Genomic DNA, 19,026 nt, shown 5'->3' on the forward strand with positions numbered 1-19,026 from the left:
GTCACTCTTTGAGGCTGTTTTAGAGTTGCTCACGTGTGGTTTAGGGCCTGGGTTCTACACTCAGGCAGACGGGTTCGATTCCTGGCACTCTGGTGATTATTTTCTGTGCAGCCCTGGGCAAGTCATGGACCCTCGCTGAGCACCGGTTTCCACGTCTGTCAGAGCGGCACTAACGACATCTTCCTCGCAGCACTGCCAAGAGGATGCCTCGCAGTGATGGGCTGAGCCCTTGGCGAGGGGCGGTGATGATAGCACAGTGGGGCTGCACTCTTCACCTTATGTTGCAGCGAGTCCACACAGGGGGCCAGACCTCCCCTCAAGTGTATGTTTCATCCACCATAGACCAGGGAGCAAGCCGCCCGGACAGTCAAGCAAAGAAACCGCCACCGGTCCCATGCTCTGACTCCAGCAAGGGCTGTGCTGGACTCTGTGAGCAAGGCTGGGGCCAGGGTGGGGCGAGCCAGGCGCCCAGAGAGCAACACCTAAGGAGGTGCCCCCAGTGGGGAGGCCGTGCACATGCACACATCTGAGAGCAAGGGCTCTTGAAACGTCACTCTGAGAGTCAGAGGAGGTCCACCAAGCCACGTGTACTGGACAGACTTCCCAGCTGCTGGACAGTCAAGGGCGATTTAGCGCTTGCATTTCCCCTGACACCCCAGCTTGAGAACCCTCCATCCCCGGGGTAAGATTCCGCTTCCCCACAAGCTTCGTGAACCTAGCCGTTATCTTGATGAAGACGATCGTAAGCCTCATTGCCCCACGGGACCCTCATCCGTTAGGACAGAAGTCCTTTCTCATCTGTGTCTACACGGCCCGCACTCCCACCCCACCCCCCACCATCACACTGGGCACCAAGTCACTTAATGCAGTGGGTGCCAGTCCAAGAGCTTCAGGGGCATTCGCTCATGTAGGCCTCACAGCCGCCTCAGAGGGAAACCGAGGCACACTAGTGTAAGCCGCATGGCCAAGGCCACACAGCTAGAAAGCCGCAGAGCCTGGATCTGACCCCAGCAGCGTGGCTCCAGAGGCCTTCCTCAAAACCAGGGATGGGCCAGTTTCCTGTAAAGAGTAAATATCTTAAAGCTTTGCCAGCCCTGTGGTCTCTGCTACAATATTCTACTGTCCCATTGTAGCCCAAAGCAGCCATGGGTAATGCCTACATAAACAGGCAATGCTGTGTCCCTAAAACACTTTATTTACAGAAACAGGCTGTGGCCGAACTTGGCCCCACGGCTGTAGTTTGCTGACTGACCCCAGTCCTGAACCTCCATGCTGTATTGCCCCCAACAGGCACATGAAGAAGAAATGTATCCAGCCTGGGTGAAAGTGGCCTTTGGGAAGAACAGAGAGGGTTTCGAGAATTCCCTGAGAATATTTAACACTAAAGGGGCAAGGGCTGGGCTATAGATCATCCCAGGGAAAGGCCTTGGAGAGACAGTGTAAGAGGCAGAAAAAGGCAGGTAGGGAGCCCCTCATTGGAGAACTGGGAGGAGGCAGAGGTGCAGGAAGAAGGGGCCCTGGGACACTTTTCCTTCCACAGGCGATCCTGTCACATGGCGATGCTCCCCAGGCTCTAAGTGCGCCTTGCTGTTTCTAGAACTGCACCTTCCGCCCATCTTCCTTTTGACTGTTGGCCTCGTTGCCCTGGGCTCTGGCTCCCCGTATGGTGTCACTGCCTCCCAGCCTTTGTCAATTCGCTCTCAGAGAATTTGTTGGCACCAGCAGTGGGGTCTGTGGAGGGCAGGCACCACGGAATCCACAGAGCTGGGGCCTCCAGGCCAGGAGGCTCCGGGGGGCTTTCCTGCTTCAGGCCAGGACGAAGCTGTGAAGGCTTTGGAGTGCATGGCGGGGATGGGTTTTCCACCATGTGCTCCCCCCTCCTCCCGGGAACCACTCAATAACATTCAAATGTTGGCAAGAAACAGTCCAAGAGAGGAGGGAGGGAGGGAGAAGGGGGAACGGAGGGAGGACCACTGAGCACGGGGCCCAGGCCTCGGCCGCAGCTTGGCCCCTCCGTGGGTTTCTGTTCCTTTCTCTGGAAAGGGAGGGCTGGGGCCAGGGCCTGGCTACTCCACGTGCGATCCAGGGACCAGCAGCACTGGCTTCTCTAGGGACTTTGTGAGAAGTGCAAAGTTGCAAGGCCCACCGCAGATGTAGGAATCTGCACTTCAACAAGAACCCGGGTGATTTACACGCACACTAAAGTTGGAGTAGCGCGCGATCAGGAGGTCTGTGCGGTTTTGCGGTGGGCACGGCTGCTTCTGCCTGTCCAGCCTGCGTTCCCCTGTCTTCTGGTAAAAGTACCCTGGTTTTCTTCTGGGAAATCCTCCCTCTCCCCACCCCTAATCCAAGCATTCATGTGGAACTGCGTCCAGGGTGGGTGGAGCCCATGACCCAGGCCTGGCCAGTCTGAGCATTAGATCCTGCCAGCCCATGTGTCTTGCTGATTCGTTTAGAGGAGTTAAAGAGATGTAACAGCAGGTGACAGAATGTAAGTTGGGAGCTGCTGGTGGCCATCTTGGTTCACCCAGGGCAACACGGAAAAAAGCAGAGTTAGGTGATGGTGAATGAGCGCTGCTACGTTGTCTGAGCACCTGGATCCAGCCAAGCCTGAAGTGGAAATTCTCATTGGCAAGGAAGAGAGTTGGGATTAATGCAGCTCTACTTGTCTGATCTTAATTATAAATATGAGAAGGCACTCCAGCGTTCACGGAGAAGAGTCCGTGTGCGTCTCTCTGTTCTGAAGCTTTTCCATCCTCCCTCCAAGGAGCTTAGCACAACTGCTTGCCTCACCAAGACATCAGGAGACAGGTTTGCAACAGGCATTAGGGAACTTAATCAGCAAGTCTTCCCTGAGTGCTAACTGGATACTAGGTTCTGGAAACATGTCAAGATATAAAAAAAACTTTAAAACCAACATCCTGGCCTCAAGAAACCCACCCAGTGCATATAACGGAAAAATGTGTTTATGAAGCAACATGTGTCAAAATTAATGTGGTCCAGAAAGAGTGTCTAAACACTGAGTGGGTGCTGGAGAGGGAAATAAATAGTCCCTCCATCTGGCCAGCTCTCCCGCCCCAGCCCCAGGGAGTGCCTCTGCCCCCACGGGGAGGGGATGGCGAGCAGCCCCACCCACACGAGGACGCCCACCTGCCGCTGAGGAGCACAAGGCAGCAGGTTCCAACCCAGCCCTCCCAGTGCCCCCCCCCCCCCCCCGCCGCCACCCAGGCTCGTCTGCCTGCTCCCTGCCTCCCACCTTCACGCCCTTGCAAAGATGATGCCCGAGGTTCTGGCTGCCTCCCCGCTTGGCACACTGCTTTACCCGGAGTGGGCGTTTCTGAGCGGCTGCTCTCTCCCGCCTACTTGCAGGCGCCCAGACCTGGTACTCCCTTGCAGTATCAACTATATACTAGAACAGGGTTTAAAAGCCTAAACACCCATGTTCCGTATGCCAGCCCAAGGCCAGCTTGTTTTGTACTCAGCCACTCTCAGCCCAGTGTCATGCTCAGAGTTTTTTGTGTGTATCGCCACCCCTCATAGCAAAGTGTTCTAAGAGGTGTGCATTAATGCTTATTATCAATTAGAAAAAAAAAGAGCAAGGCTGGGGGCCCGCCCTGGATGGTTGTATAGGTTGTGCGGTATGTAAATGGCTCCCTCTAGAGGTGGGAGAGCTCTGAAGATACTGACAGAGGCAGCTTTGGGTTGCGGTGGGGAATAAATCGACCTTATTTGATATGTTCTTCCCAGATCTGTCTGATCTCTTACAAATAACAGTGCTCGCGTTCTGACAGTCTATGTCGAGCAAGGTCACTGTAAAGGCTGATGCTTTATGGGCTGTTTCATTTATTGTCCTCACTGCAGGGGTTTTTGAAACTTAGAAAGAAAAAAAAAGAAAGAAAGAAAGCAAAGGCAAAGGCCCCACATGCTTCACATTTTCACTTGTGAGCTTTCTTGGAGGTGCTTCAGCTGCCTGGACCCCAACGGGAAACCAGATATGGCAGCAGGGAGAGAGCAAAGCCTTCACTTTAATAATTGCAATGAACTTGCTTTCCAGGCCTTTAAGGAAAGCCCACCCCACAGTAAATTGCTGGAAGGCCAATCCCTTCACTACCAATTTAATGCTAAGAGCCGATGACGTTCATCACATCTGACAGCATTTTGGTAAACGACGGCTCTGTTGATTAGGCCGCTGTCCACCCAAGTATTACAAGGCTGAGGAAGCCATAAATCTTAATCCACTGATAGCGGCAGAAAGATCTAAGGCCGACGAGTGGTGGGGGAAAAACGGACAGCACCAACCAGGGCCATTTATCACCCGCAGCCCGGTCCACAGGGCGGGCGGTCGCTCGGAAGCCCAGCCCAGCGTCGCCATCTGCCTCCCTGGCTCCCCCAGCGCTGAAGAGTCGGGAAGGGTTTTACAGGTGCAGTGGTCAGCGTCTTGGCCAGCGTCTGGATGACTAACCTTCTGGTCCAGGGATCCTTGGGCCCGTGCGCTTGGGGCAGCCTCTTCCATCAGGGCAGTGCTACCCAAAAGTGCTTCCTAGTTGCTGGGCAAGACCCTAAGCAGGGAAATCTATTCTACTGGAAGAGGCATTGGGCTCGGTCCGTGGAAAGGTTATGTGTGAATCAAGAGAGTTCAGGGGGCGGCTCAGAGAAGCCGGCAAGGCGACAAGTTGGAGGGTGCAGGGGTGCGACAGGGAGGAAGTGGTGCTGGCTGGGGGCAGGCTGTGACTGCAGGGTCCGCGGTGCACTGTGACCACTGTGATCCCTGCTGACCTGGCCATGGCCAGTGTGAATACACCCAGTGACTGTGCGGCCCCACTGTCCCTCCTGCTGGGCACAGCGTACAACAGAAACCCTAGGACAGGCACAGGGCTCTGGCCCCTCTCCTGATGGGGTGGCTTTTGAGAACTGGCCACCAGTGGCCATTGGAGATTCTGCTGCCTTGACACTCAGCCTGACCTTGGCTGCCTCCAAGGACGGTGGTACCCATCCAAAAGGATGAAGATAGGGAGACTGCCTTCCTCTCTATCCTACGCACCCCCAAAATCTGCCCCCATGTACTTTCCACCTTGGAGAAACTTTCTGCTTAACTCCACTTCCTGGGGCCAAAGGGAGCCAGTCCAGTATCTCCTCCCCCTGACAACATCAGTGCACTTGGCAAATCGAGTCTATTTACTGTGCTGCCTACAGCCTCCTTGACAAGAAGCTGGGGACCCAGTCCCTGCTCAGGGGACAGCTCCAGGGCAGGCAGGCTTTAAGTCGTATGACCTGGTCCCCACCTGCAGTCCCAGCCGACTGAGGCCTGGGTGGGCGCCTCGTCGGGCTGACCAGCGGGCCAGGCCGTGACCCGGGTAACAAAGACGAGCCGGGGGACTCAGATGGTCTCTCTCTTGGAAAATTTCAACACAGAGAATGCTGAGGGAGGGAAAACCTACGACCTGGAGAAAGCTGAAGTGAGAAGGGGAAGGTGGCGGGGAGGGAGCGGGGGCAAGGGTGCGGGCTGGGGAAGGTTGGCAGAGAGAAAAGGCCGATTAGGCTTGCAGGGAGCCCTGCTTCAGAGCCCCCCACCTGGTCCTTCTGCGTAACTGCTGGGGATGTTCCCAAAACAGAGGCCCAACACATAAGTGTCCTGCTGAAAACCCTCCAGGGGAGTCCTCACATTTAAAATGAAATCCAACCTCCTTCCTGGAATCTTCTACACCCTCTGACCTATGACCCCCTTGACCCCCATACCCAGAGCCAGCCTGGCCTGCCTCACTCACTGCTCTGACCCCAGCATCTATGAGTATCCAGTAAATGGTCCCAGAATGAATGAAGGACTGAACGCTGGAAAGAGCCGCCCTCGGCATCTGCCCCTCAGCGGACAGCGGTCGCTACCTTTCACTGACAGCTTCCTCTGTGCCGGGCACTGGTTGGCATGTTCTGCAAACACTGGTTTGCTCACTCAATCCTCACTAACTACCCCATGAGGAGGGTACCATTACCTACCCTGCTTACAGATGAGAAAACAAGCCACTTACCCAGGACCGTACAGCTAGCAAGTGGTAGAGCCGACGCTTTGAACCCAGGCTGCTGGGTTCCTGAGTCTGTGTTCTTAACCATCTGGACTAGTCTGTCACCTGCCGCCAGGTGCTCCTACCTGAAGAAGCAGACAGCCCCTGCTGATAGGCCACCTGTGACACACACTATACACACATTCCTTCCCAGCAGCCCTGGGAGGTTTTGTGGATGATGAGCCCAAAGCTCAGAGAGGTCACAGGGCCAGCTCCAGGGCGCACAGCTAGTAAGCTATTTGTCTGACTGCAAAGCCCATTCCCTTCTACTCTCCAAGGGCCCAGGTTCAAATGCCCCAATGAGCCAGGTGGGGAATGGCAAAGGGGAAGCCGCTGCATAATAGAGAAACAATAGCCAGAGCATGACTACAAACTGCAACTACCCCTCGGCCTTGGCTCTGGGGCTCTAAAGGGAGTGGTGGGGACTGCGGCAAACAGGAGGGCTGCGCGCTGGCTAAATTGGGAACCGCTACTCGGCTGCCACTGATGGCTGCCTTATGGGTGGGCAGCCTAGCACGGGGGCCAGATCTTTCTATTTTGCCAGGGAAGTAGGACTCTAGCTTTTTAAAAAATATATAAGATGGTTTGAATTTGTGTTACCAAGTGACTAAGTCTCTTAAACCGTGTGAGTCCGAACACCACTATTTGGGGGGTAAGTTCAGACCACAGGCTTCAAGTTGTTCATTTTCAGAGTCTTCTGGGCTGGCCCTCCATATGTTGGAGAACAGTTGTAGCAGCTTCCTCCCGGGATAAGCAGTGCCCATGTCTTCATAATCAGATCTTCCAGGGCGGGAACTGAGCCCGATATATATATATATTTTTTTTTTTTTTTGGCTGTGTTGGGTCTTCATTGCTGTGCACGGGCTTTCTCTAGATGCACCAAGCATGGGTTACTCTTTGTTGCGGTGTGTAGGCTTCTCATTGTGGTGGCTTCTCTTGTTGCAGAGCACGGGCTCTAGAACGCAGGCTCAGTAGTTGTGGTGCATGGGCTTAGCTGCTCCACAGAGTATGCGATCTTCCTGGACCAGGGATCAAACCTGTGTCCCCTGCTTTGGCAGGCAGATTCTTAACCACTGTACCACCAGGGAAGCCCAATGTTTATTTTTTAACCCCAGAGCCTTGCAGAGTGCCTGACCCGTGGTAATAAATGTCCATTAACTTAATGGATGACTTATTTCATGGCACGGCTCCCAGTCCAGTCACCACTGCTGAAGGCTCTCAGGTCTGTCTCCACCTCTGAGGGGTGGGGTCCCCAAGGGACCATGTGTGGGTGGAGCAGAGTTGATGCGATGGTGGGGAGGGTGGCCCCCCAGCACCCAGTCCACTCTCCTCTGGGGGTGCCTCTCTGCTCACAGAGGCCAGGAAGCCAGACACCACGGTTCCCAGCCTCCCTCTCCGCGGGGGTCTGGATGCGATGCGGGTGCAGCTTATCAGATGGCCTCGTGGGAGGCAGGGACAGCAGCGGTGAGGTGGAGAGAAGGGGGCACACACCAGCTCTTCTGTGCTCAGCACGTGGCAGAGGCCATGAGTGTTTTCAACCACCCCCCCCCCCCCACCCCGGCTGGATGAGCGGTGGGCAAGGTCTTTCTGCAACGTGTCGCCCGGGCAGACACAGGGTCCCCCTGAGGCCCACGGTTATGGCACTGGCTTCCTGACTCCTGGGTCACAGCTCAGGTGACACACCCCTGAGGCTGATGACCCGCCTTCCCTCCTGTGTCCTAGGTAGCAGCTTTCCTGGCAGGCCCGTGCTGGGATGATGGGTGCCACGCCTGGAGGCCCGGCTCCGAGCACGTCCTCTTAGCAGCCCAAGGATTTTGTGAGCACCAGAGTCCCTGCCTTCCATTCATTTAGGATTCGAATAGCCTGAGAGGTCTCTGCTGTTAGGCACTGACTGACCCCTGACGGATTTGGTACAGAAGGACAATTATAGCCTTCATGGCATCAGGAAGCCAGGATATTAGCCGTGATTAGGCCCTGTGAAGTGTGGGACCACAGGGAGAGACCAGGGAGGGATGCTAATTAATCTTAGGCCAAGTCTTTAAATTGCACAGACTCTGGGGCCAGCCATTAAGTCACAGTCTAAGACGCAGATATGGCTCCTGATAATAGAAGGCTCTCGAAACAGCTAGGAGAACTGTCTGAAGTGAGGAGTGGAGAAAGGCCTCATTAATGGGAAATTAACATTCATTGCTGGGGACAAAAGGAAGCCTCCAGGCTGTGTGCCCTGAAGGCCTTGCTCATCAGCATGGAGATGAGGCTTGGGAGTTAGCTGGCAGGAACACCCGTCCCCATTTCATCAGAGACCCACGCACAGCCCTGCAGAGAAGTCAGGACCGCTGCGTTTGGAGTCACAGGTCCAGGGTGCAAACCTCAGCCTACGTCCTCCCTTATTATCTATGGCAGCAAGTCACCTTATTGCCTGTTTGGGCCTCAGTTTCTTCAGTGGCACAATGAGGATACTTAAGCACCTCCAGGGTTATTGCAAAGATGGGCCAGTAAAGTGTACGAAAGTATTCACCATAGACCCATACATATGGTGCAGTGTGAATATTATAAGGCGGTACTTCCCAATCTTGGTGAACACAGGATACACACACACACACACACACACACACACACACATATAAACACATATATATATACATATACATATATGTGTATATATGTTGCTTAAGCCTCATCTCAGACCAAGTGAGCCAGAATCTCTGAGGATGGGGCCTGAGCATCCCAGGTGATTCAGATGTGCACTGGGGGTCCCACTGGTCCCAGGCAAGGCTGAGTAACCACAAGGGAAGGTGTCAGGACTATACGAGCAAGAATGCCAAGCTTGGAGCAACAGACCGGGATTTGAATCTTGATTCTGCCACTTCTTAGTGGTTGACCTTGGAAAGCCCACTTAACTTTTCTGAGCTCTCGTGTTCTCTGCATCCTTAAAAGAGGAAGGACTTTGGAATTTATCCTCTAGGTCTGCTGTCAGGGCAAAGGAGAGGGGTCAGGTGGGAGCTTAGCCCACAACCGGTACTGGCAGGTGCTCAATAAAGCATGCTACTAGATCAGGATTGGTACCACCTGAAGCGGCATCTCAGGTCTTTAGGGTGGGGCTTCTGTCTTACCCACTGCATCCCTGGTATCTAAGACCATTCCTGGCACATCATAGGTGCTCAATAAAAAAACCCCTGTATGAATGCATCACCATGATGCGGCTGTGAGTTTGACCTGTGATGCTCCCAAGTGGGGCTGGGGTGGCCCCATCCAGAAGGGAGTTAATCACGCCACAGAGAGTGCTGGAGGGTCCCCAGGGCTCCCTTGCTCTCCAGAAGGCAGCGCCACAGGCAGAGAAGCAACCACAGCAGTGCCCAGCCTGACTCACCCCCTGCCCTTGGGAATTTCCAAACGCTCTGATTATGTTTCTGCTCTCACAGTAACCCTGCTCCTTATTCTAAACTGTGAGCTGGGGCCACGTCTTGACTCTGCGCAGGGTTTCCAGACCTGGTGCCATCCTCGGCGCTGGACTTTGCTGGGGGCTGTCCGTGAATTGCGCCTTAACGCTTCTTCGGCTTCTCGAAACAGGGTTCTTCGTCCGCAATCTGCACCAGAGATGGGGGGGAAAGAGACTTGGTGAGGCCCGGGTGACAAGCCCACACTGATGGTGGTTTTGTAACTTACATCTACCATGCCCGTCAGGGTGCCCAGAGTCTTGTAGGTGAAGTGATTCACTTTTGCAGCCAGAAGCCATCAGAAAATAAGCCAAATGCCCAACAAAAAGAGATGGGGAGTCAGTCACAGCACCTCTGTGCTATGGAACAGTAGGTATGTTCCTGAATTGGGCAGGTCTACATACAAAAGGAGCAATCTCTAAGATACAGAAGCAGGGTACACAAGACAGCATGCACAACAGGCCAGCGTCAGTATAAGAGAGGGGCAAGGGGAGAGAGAACTGTTGAAAGAGGAAATGTACTGCTGGGGTCCCAAGTACAGAGACTCCTGTTATCTGCCCCTTCCTGAAACCTGGACCAGGAAAGGCCTGCTTCTCCTAACTAGCAGGTGAGCCCAACTCCTCCCCCATGAAAGCTGGGAGAGTCCACCCCATTTCCCTCTTCACCCCGGGGGCTAGAAAGTTCATGCTAAACTCCGAGCAGAAATGCAGTGGCTCTCCTAGCGGAAGGTTTGAAGACACCACTTTCTCCTTCTATCCCCTTGTTGTTGTATTGACTTTTACCATCTATTAATGGCTTGGGATATTACCATACCTGTGCGGCAATGAATCAGAACACAAATCAAGATTATTATATGCTGGTGTATTATTATATTTCTTATGTCCTTCAGTCTTCCTGGGAAGTCTGCAAGGTGGCCATAATTATTCCCATTTTACAGAAAAGGAAACTGAGGGTCAGAGAGGACCTGATTGCCAGAGGTCTCAAAGCTACAATGTGGCAGAATAGGGTTCACACCCAATCCTGCCTAGTTTCAAATCCTCTTCTTGTAACCCAGTAGCACACTGGCCCCTAAGACAAAGTGACCCGCCTTGAAGGGCACTCTGGCACTCACGAGTCCCATTTTAAAGATGAGAAAACAAAGGCTGAGAGAGACAAAATGGCTTCCCCAAAGCAACACGGCCGAATTGGGGTCTGACTCCTTTGCGTTGCCATTTCATTCATTCAGTGGCTACCAAGTCATTTTCGGTGCCTAGATGGGGCCAGCCACTGGGTCGGGTGCCTTCTATTCCTCTTTCCAGATTTTATTTCATGTGCCTTTTTATAGGACACGTGAAATCTGCTTAAACTCTGCAGAGTATGGATTAACTAAATTCAGAAATGAACAGTGGAATCAGTTATCACAGGGCTTACTTAGGTACTGAAGTTAAGACATAGCGAATGAAAATCAAGTATAATCAGAATTATCCTAGACATTTCCTTAAATGACTGGCACGTGAGACCTGGGAAACGTAAAAGCCAGGAAATGACTGCTCTGGCCACCTTTGCCCTGGGGAGACTGGAGGCTGAGACTAGTTTAAAAAGAAGTGAAAAAGGATTTCTCTCTCTCTCTCTCTCACTTTCATGTTCTCTTTCTGGCCAAGTGGGTAGAGTTAACTTGTATAGGTTAACTAGTTTCTGTGCATGGGATGTGCACTGTCCCTAACTGGTCAGCAGAGCTGTTGTTGGCCTGGCAGGGCCTGCACTCACCGTGAGTCCCCTCGGTGTGGGAGGTGCTTCTGGAGAAGTCAGAGTGGACGGCTTTCCGAGGGGACGTCTTCAGTTCAGAATTGGCCCCGTTGACGTAGACAGAGAACCCCTGTTCCAGGTGCTCCAGTCTCAACTGCATGGGGTCCTTGGCTTTCAAATGCTTTATTATCCTGGAAGAGAAATGACTGCTGGCTTTTCATCCTATGAGCCTGGGCCACCGCCCACCCCCACACGGCCCCACGCAGGGAGGGACCCGCTGCTCTGACAGCCAAGCGTCTCTAATCAGAGGCTGGGTGGCGGGTGCCCAGCTGTTCATCTATAAACAGCCCTAAGAGGCCCATTACACACATGGAGGAGCAGTGAGGGCGAGGCTGTGGCGGGCCCTGCAGGGGTCTTCCTGCTTTCATTCTGAGGCTCAAACGTACATTAGCAAAAACTTGGGTACCCATCCTCGCCCCATGGTGACTGAGACAAAACAGGTGCGTGTGCTCGCTGCTACATACGGCCGGGATTTCCAGGGATGATCCCAATTTCACACATCTCTACTTTGCATGGAGAGCAGCATTTTGTTCCATGTGTAACGAAACGTGGTCTGAGCCTTTGTGCGGGAGATTGCACGTGATACATCCACACGTCAGAAAACGGCCGTCATCAGGCCAGGTGGACTGATTTTTGGCTTCAGGAAATAAATGCGTTCTCAAACACTAACCCCTGGTATCCCAAATGTCATCATTTTACATTCTGATGCAGTTTAAAAATACATCAGTGCAGGTTTTGTTTAAGATTAACGATGTGAGGATCACATCCTTTGCCTAAAAGAGTCTTGGTGTGAGCAAGGCCGGGTCCCTTGTTCAGCTTTCTCTAAAGCCCATCCTCACACCTCAGCTTGGTCCTTTCCCCACTCCTGATGTTCACTGACATAAACAGTATGCAGTGCTCTCTTTGAAATTGCTCCCGTCTGATGCCAAGCTCTTTAGTGCCTTTAGAAATGCCCTTAACGCACCCTGGCACCAGCTAGATTTATTTCCACACAAGAAGAATTACAACCAACTGACCATCATAGCAACGAATGTGCATCCTCTTCAATGATTAAGTAAGTTCCCATCAAATGAGCAAAATGTAAATTTTAAAAAATAATAGTAATGGTAATCACATAAAGGGTAGAAGGCCAAACTCTGTTCTAGATGCTTTACATACAGTCAGTTCTCATTATTCATGATAGTTATGTTCTATAAAGTTGCTGTAAACACTGAACTAGTGAACACTGAACCACTATTCCTAGGGGAAATACAGGATTCGGCTCCTGTGAGCCTCTGGTCGCAGCATTTTTGTAAACTGATCAATATAAAACCTTGCTTTATGTGTGTTTCTGTTTAAAGGCACCTTATTTAATATATACTTAATAGAGTAACACTGAATTCATGCCAGCAGCACTCCAACTCAAGAGTGAAGGAAGCTTATCTAACGCGCGTATTTTCTCGTAAGGGACATTATAGCCTTCTTGTTCTTAGGAATGTGAGACAGCGCTTCAGCCCTATGCCAAGGGGCCAGTTTAAACAGCAAAGTCATCAGTGAAAAGCACAAACATATAAAAAACACGGCGAAACAGAGCAGGACCCTATGGTCTTTGCCCCCCCATGTCCTCAGCCTGTCTTTTTTCTGTGGAAAGATTTTAGCCAAAGCATAAGTTTCATCGGAGAAGTGAGAAAATGCAGAAACAAGGGAAAACAGTCCAACAAGACTACATAATAATAGTTCAGTCAGTAAGCAAAGTCAAGGACCTTTAGTTCCTTCTCAAGGGCCATAGATAATATTCTGAGCCATATATCCTTGGAGCTGTTTTGTCGATACTGAAACCCCCACCAGGTGAAAGAAGCTAACCACATGATGACCAGACTGTAGCCATGATGTTAGCTGCCAATATTCCGAGAATTGGCCTCAAGGAAGTGGAACAAACCAACCCTGGAACTGAAGATTAACTGTACTTAAAACAATCAAGATGAGGCTGGTCAGACCACTGCATGACAATTTCAAGATGACTGTCAGGGTTGACTGTGCTGTTTCTGCATGTAGCCCCTTCCCTCCGCCTACACACCCCTGAAACCCTTGCCCACTGATTGCCAGTGCGGGGCAGTCGGCCTTTGGACAGGAGTTCGCCTTCCCCTCTGGATGCCGGCATCTGAAATAAAACAAACTTTCCTTTCCACCAACCTGCCCTCTTTATTGGCTTTTGAGTGGTAAGCAGCTGGACCCCACTTTCGGTTACAAAGGCACTAAGTAAAATGTGAAAAGGACACAACAGTGTGAGATCTGGGGCTTCCCTAGTGGCGCATTGGTTAAGAATCTGCCTGCTCATGTAGGGGACACGGGTTCAAGTCCTTTCTGGGAAGATCCCACATGCCACGGAGCAACTAAGCCCGTGAGCCACAACTACTGAGCCTGTGCTCTAGAGCCCACGTGCCACAACTATTGAGCCTACGTGCCACAACTAGTGAAGCCTGAGCGCCTAGAGCCCGTGCTCCACAACAAGAGAAGCCACTGCAACGAGAAGCCTGCACACCACCACGAAGAGTAGTCCTTGCTCGCCACAAAGAAAACCTGCATGCAGCAATGAAGACCCAACACACCAATAAAAAAACAACAAAAACAGTATAAGATCTGAAACAAGAAAGCAGAGTTTCTCTTGTTCTACCTTAGCTGGAAATGCTGGGCAACTGAAATGTTTTTGCCATCTGCATGTGCCTTTGAGGGACTGCAAAAGCACTGCAAGTATTGATTTGGGGGTTACGAACAAATTTTAGTGAGTGGTAAATTTGCAAATACAGAATCTGTGAATAATAAAGATTGATTGTATTAAGACTTTAATCTTTACAACAACCCTTTGGTGTAATTACTTTTCTTAACCTCATGTAATAAAGAAACTGGAGCACAGAGAGGTTAAGTAACTTGCATAAGGTCACACAGCTATAATGGCAGCAGGGCTAGGAGGCAAATTGAAGCAATGTGGCTCCAGAGTCTTCACCACAACAAAGACAACTTCTCAAGCTAGCGAGCTGAAACTGGCAAACTTAGACACTGCTGGAAACTCAGAGGACTTTCTCAAAAGTAGCATGAAAATACAGAAAATGCCATATGCTTGGTCTTTGCCCAGTAAGCAAATTGTTTCTGATCAGGAACAATGGTCAGTATTCAGCCATAATAAAACCATGGAAGCAACTTGAATGTCCAACACTAGGGAAGTGGAAGCTTGAATCTCATGCAGCCTTTATAATTACGAAGAGTCTGTTGAAACATAGGGGATTGTTTGTGATTTGTTCAGTGAGGGATGGAAAAAACAGGATAAAAACCGTACATATGTGATAAGTGCAAAGTTGGAAAAAAGTGTGTTTGTGGACCCAGAGTGATAAATGCAAAAATTAAATCAGCTGTTGAGGGAGGGTGGTGGCATTAGGGGTGATTTCTTTGTTTGCTTTTTAAATGTTTCTTTAGCGGTTGATACATCCATCTTTTCAACAATCGTGGCAGCAACATTTATTACAGACTGCTTATCTCCTTGCCAGCCTCGGAAGCCTGGGCGATGCCTGATTGTTGGGCAACAGCATTACAACAGAAGGAAAACACAAATAACTAAGAGACAATCTCCAAACACGGCAGTAGCTGCATTCTCTGGAGCAAATAATCAAAGGGCGCAGTGGGTACCAGCAGTCCCTGGGGAGGGAGAACAGGGAGCCCAGGCCCTGTGAGGCCCCGAGATGGATGGCGGGTGGAAAATCTGACCACCGAGCCAGGGAGAGCCTGCCTCAACTTCCTTCTGGAAGCCACCCTGTCTCCTGGTGCTACCTTAATGGTCTCGGTGGCATCCCGTTACCCAGGCTCTGCGGCTGGCACTCCACGTGGGTCTCTCTTTAAGCACAGTGATTTATGAGAACGCGGATTTATGAAACTGATAAAGGAGGAGGTAGTTATTCAGACTGTGAAAGGAATCACTAAAGGAAATGCCCTACTGCAGCTGAGCGCATCAGCAGTACGCACGTGACGTCAAGGTGGATTTTTTTTTAATGGATAGGCTACTTTGCATAAAAAGCGGCCCTAGTGTCGGGGATTCAGAAAAATCAGACTCAGTCCCTGCCCTGTTGGAGACGGAGCCCCCAGCCACCGGCTGCCCTGTCGCTCTCTATTCCTTTTTGGGTTCTGTTTGTGTCATAGCACGTGTCTCCCTGCCTCGCGCTACGCCACAGTACCTGTGTGCCTGCTCAGTCTCCCTTCCTGCCCCCTGGGTGGGGTCTGTGCAGAATGTGAGGAGCGGTGAGGAATACTCTCAACACCTATTTCTGGATCTCAAGGTCTAGCAGGAGAGAGAAGGCGTGGACGCACAACCTAATACCGCCTCCGGGTACCCAACCACGTCGCAGGCATCATTCCTGCTTATCTCATAATGACCTTCGGGGTCACCTGTACAGAGAGCTCTTTTGTATAGAAGAGGCATTGTGAGTTAGAGCACAGGACTATGACCGGGGACGTGAGACGCTTGACGGCTGGGTGGTCAGGGCACAAGCAGGGGTCCCAGGTGGCAAGAGAACGTAGCCGAGCTCAAAGGGCAGGTGGTGTGTTGCTCGCGAGCCTGTGACCGGATTTATGACTGAACTGTCTCGGTCTCTAAGCACCGCGGTTGCTAAGTGACTGGGCTGGCCACGTGCCTCCTCTGGACCTCAGTTACCCCCAGGGTCAACAGAGCAGTTCTCTAAGGGTCAGGCACTCAAAGATTATCTGGATGTCAGCTCACATTTGAGAAGGCATGTTTATCATTAAAACGACGACGAGGACGAGAAAGCACACTTGGATGGGTGGGCTCACCGTGGACCTCCAAGCACCTTGTCCTGCTTAATCCTTCACTGGCCCAGGGATTAAGATCCTACCATTGGCCGGGTTTCTGCATGAGCCTGCCCAAGGTCCGAGAGCCGAGGAAGCGGCCAGGATTTAAATTCTGGTCCGTGAGTCTCCGCAGCCCATCTCCCAACCACATCACTGTGCTCTTTCTTGTCTCCTCACCAGGCATCATGCCAGGGGCTCCAAGCAAGGAGAGCTCAGAAGAGAAGCGGTGGCTCCCAGGTGGGGGCTTCTTGGAGGTGGTGGCTTTTGAGTGCAGCCTTGAAGGATGGAGAGGCAGAGGGCAGTGGTGCAAAGAGCCTGCCATTCCTCCTGGAACCTGGTGGCCCACAGGCTCTGATATTTGTCCTCTAGGATGTCACCACCCTCCATCCGTGGGGGCTGAGGTGGAGGACAGAGCTCTATATGGGAGGCTCTGCCATTTCCCAGCTTTTGTGACCTTGGGCAAGTCCCTACACCTCCCGGGGCCTGTTTCCTCTTCTGTAAAATGAGACCAAGGATGCCTAGAGCTCACGAGGACAGAAGGGGTTACCAGATGGAGCTCTAGCTCAAGACCAGCCTGTGCCAGGTCCCCTCCCCTGGGTGCTGGTTCTCTCCTTTCTTCTTTCTGCCTGAATCTCCTCTTGGGGTTCGCCTCTCATATGGGTATGTTTTCCCATAAGTGTCCCTCAAACAACCTTTTTCAAAAAACAAATACGATTGCTGGATTCCTAGATCTTAGATCTGCCACCATCCCGCGTGTATATTACAGCCCCTCTCGGCCGTTAAGTCTTAACTGTTCCTCATGTCTCGGCTCTTTGATGATTCTGGTTGCTTCTTCATGAGTCCTGTTGGGCATGATTACATCTTTCATGAAGCCGAGGGACCGGAATCACTAAGCACCCTCCGGGTGAGGGTTGTACAGGGGTGAACCGGAGCTGCCACATCTTCCCCACCCTCCGCGGTCCTCTCTTGGAGCACGTGACCACTTTCTGCTGCTTCTGGCATAGTCACAGGTGCCCTGTGCTCACCTGCCATTGCCTGGGGAGTTCCTTGAGGGCCAGGGCTATGTGGTGAGCACCTGTTCTTTCTGCCTGTCCAGCAACTCTTCTCCACCTTCCAAACACAGCCCCCCAGATTCCCTTTGGGAACTGCTCCACTCCTCCTCTTACTCCATGTGGTTTGGGTGAGATGCACACCATCGCCCAGATTCATGGTGTGGCCCCGGCAGACCCTGCCACCCCGCCAGGCACAGGGTGGCTATTGGCTCAGGAATGGGAACGGGGCCCCAGCCAGACCCATGGGGGCCCTCCTCAGCACTTCTGCTGGAACGATTAGGAAAGACGTATTCTCTTCCCCTCTAGGTAGGATGTAAGTGTGGGGTTTCCAGAGGCTGCCTTGGCCTCTGTGAGGGAAGGACCTGCCTGAGATGATTCCAACATCTGGTAAAAATGGGGCTGAGAGGTGGAGAGTGACTGATTTCAGTGACCCAGTTTGAGTACCTGGGTCCAACTACGCCTGGATCCAACTATGTCTGAAGCCAGCATATCATCCTGGATTTATTAATTTTATGAACCAATAGGTTTGTTTCACTGCTTAAAGTCATTTACCTTGGGTTCCTGGCCCTTCAAGCAAAGGAGCACTAACAAATACAGACTGTGTCTCCCTCACTGCAATGTTCTCCTTCATACCAGTGGTAATGCTAGGCACTGAGAAGCTACCCAACGGAATCCTGCCGAATAAATAAAAGAACAATGTCACCAGCGTCTTATGGGCAGCTGTGTCCTGGGCAGATCTCTAAGAGCTCAGCCCAGTGATTCCACACCCCCTTCCTGGGTCACAAGGCCCCCAGCTAAGCAGCCTGGCTTTTCACCTCTCTCTGTGCCCAACATAAAGCTCAGAGGCTGGTTTTCTACCTGGTCTTATAACTAGATTCCCAAGTCAGCTGCAGTTTATTCCCACAAAACCCCTCTGTAGTGAACTTAGAGCCACTGGCAACATGGCAGGTTTCTCTCCTCTTGATTATTATTATTATTATTTTAAATTACGTAATTTATTTATTGGCTGCATTGGGTCTTCATTGCTGCTGCAAGGGCTTTCTCTAGTTGTGGTGAGTGGGGGCTACTCTTTGTTGCAGTGCATGGGCTTTTCATTGCGGTGGCTTCTCTTTTTGCGGAGCACGAGCTCTAGCCACACAGGCTTCAGGAGTTGTGGCACATGGGCTCAGTAGTCGCAGCTAGCGGGCTCTAGAGCACAGGCTCAGTAGTTGTGGCGCATGGGCTTAGTTGCTCCGGGCATGTGGGATCTTCCCAGACCAGGGCTCGAACTCGTGTCCCCTGCATTGGCAGGCAGATTCTCAACCACTGCGCCACCAGGGAAGTCCCTCCTCTTGATTATTGATGATGATGTCAAAGTGTCATAAATAAGAACTTACAGCTCAGCTCCACTACTTCCTGGCTGCATGACCCTAGGCGAATTGCTTGCTGTCTTGGTCTCCACTACCTTATCTGTAAAATAGGTCCAATAACGGTACCGGCCTCGTCGGGTAGTGTGTGGATAAAACGAAATGAAGCACGCAAGGGTGCCTACCACACAGCTGGCACTCCAGCAGAGGTGCCTTTTCAGGCTCCATCTGATGACAGCTCAGGGGCACTCCCACTTGGCATATGTCTCCATTTCGAGCTGTTTCTAGCTCTACCTTCTAATTCCCTGTCATCAAGCCAGCTCCCTCTTAGTGACAACACATCCCCCAAATTTTATGGCAGCTCCGTTTTGACATATGTTTTAATTGCCTTTGTGCTGCGACCTCGTCTCCGGACCTTCTTGGCTATGCTACTGGCCGGTGCCTCTTTGATCACACGTGTATTGATCCCCCGATTAATGAGAAACGGTTTGCTCATAAGGAACTATGACACTCTCCT

At 51.7% G+C, this 19,026-nt stretch overlaps 1 protein-coding gene across 7 annotated transcripts in view; it reads right to left on the bottom strand.

The window, feature by feature from the left end:
* KATNIP (katanin interacting protein) overlaps positions 1-19,026 on the bottom strand; it is a 203,098-nt gene that overhangs the window by 133,706 nt on the left and 50,366 nt on the right. For 6 of the 7 annotated variants that reach the window (XM_057749980.1, XM_057749981.1, XM_057749982.1 and 3 more), the window contains 2 exons: positions 11,240-11,409; positions 9,546-9,643 (listed from right to left, as the gene is read on the bottom strand). The exons of the other annotated variant lie outside the window; for it this stretch is intronic. In XM_057749980.1, coding sequence (XP_057605963.1) covers positions 9,546-9,643; positions 11,240-11,409 — 268 coding nt within the window. The remainder of the gene's footprint in view (positions 1-9,545; positions 9,644-11,239; positions 11,410-19,026) is intronic. 7 annotated transcript variants of the gene reach the window in all.

This window comes from Hippopotamus amphibius, chromosome 9 (genome assembly GCF_030028045.1).
Source record: "Hippopotamus amphibius kiboko isolate mHipAmp2 chromosome 9, mHipAmp2.hap2, whole genome shotgun sequence".
Classification (NCBI taxonomy): Eukaryota; Metazoa; Chordata; class Mammalia; order Artiodactyla; family Hippopotamidae; genus Hippopotamus; species Hippopotamus amphibius.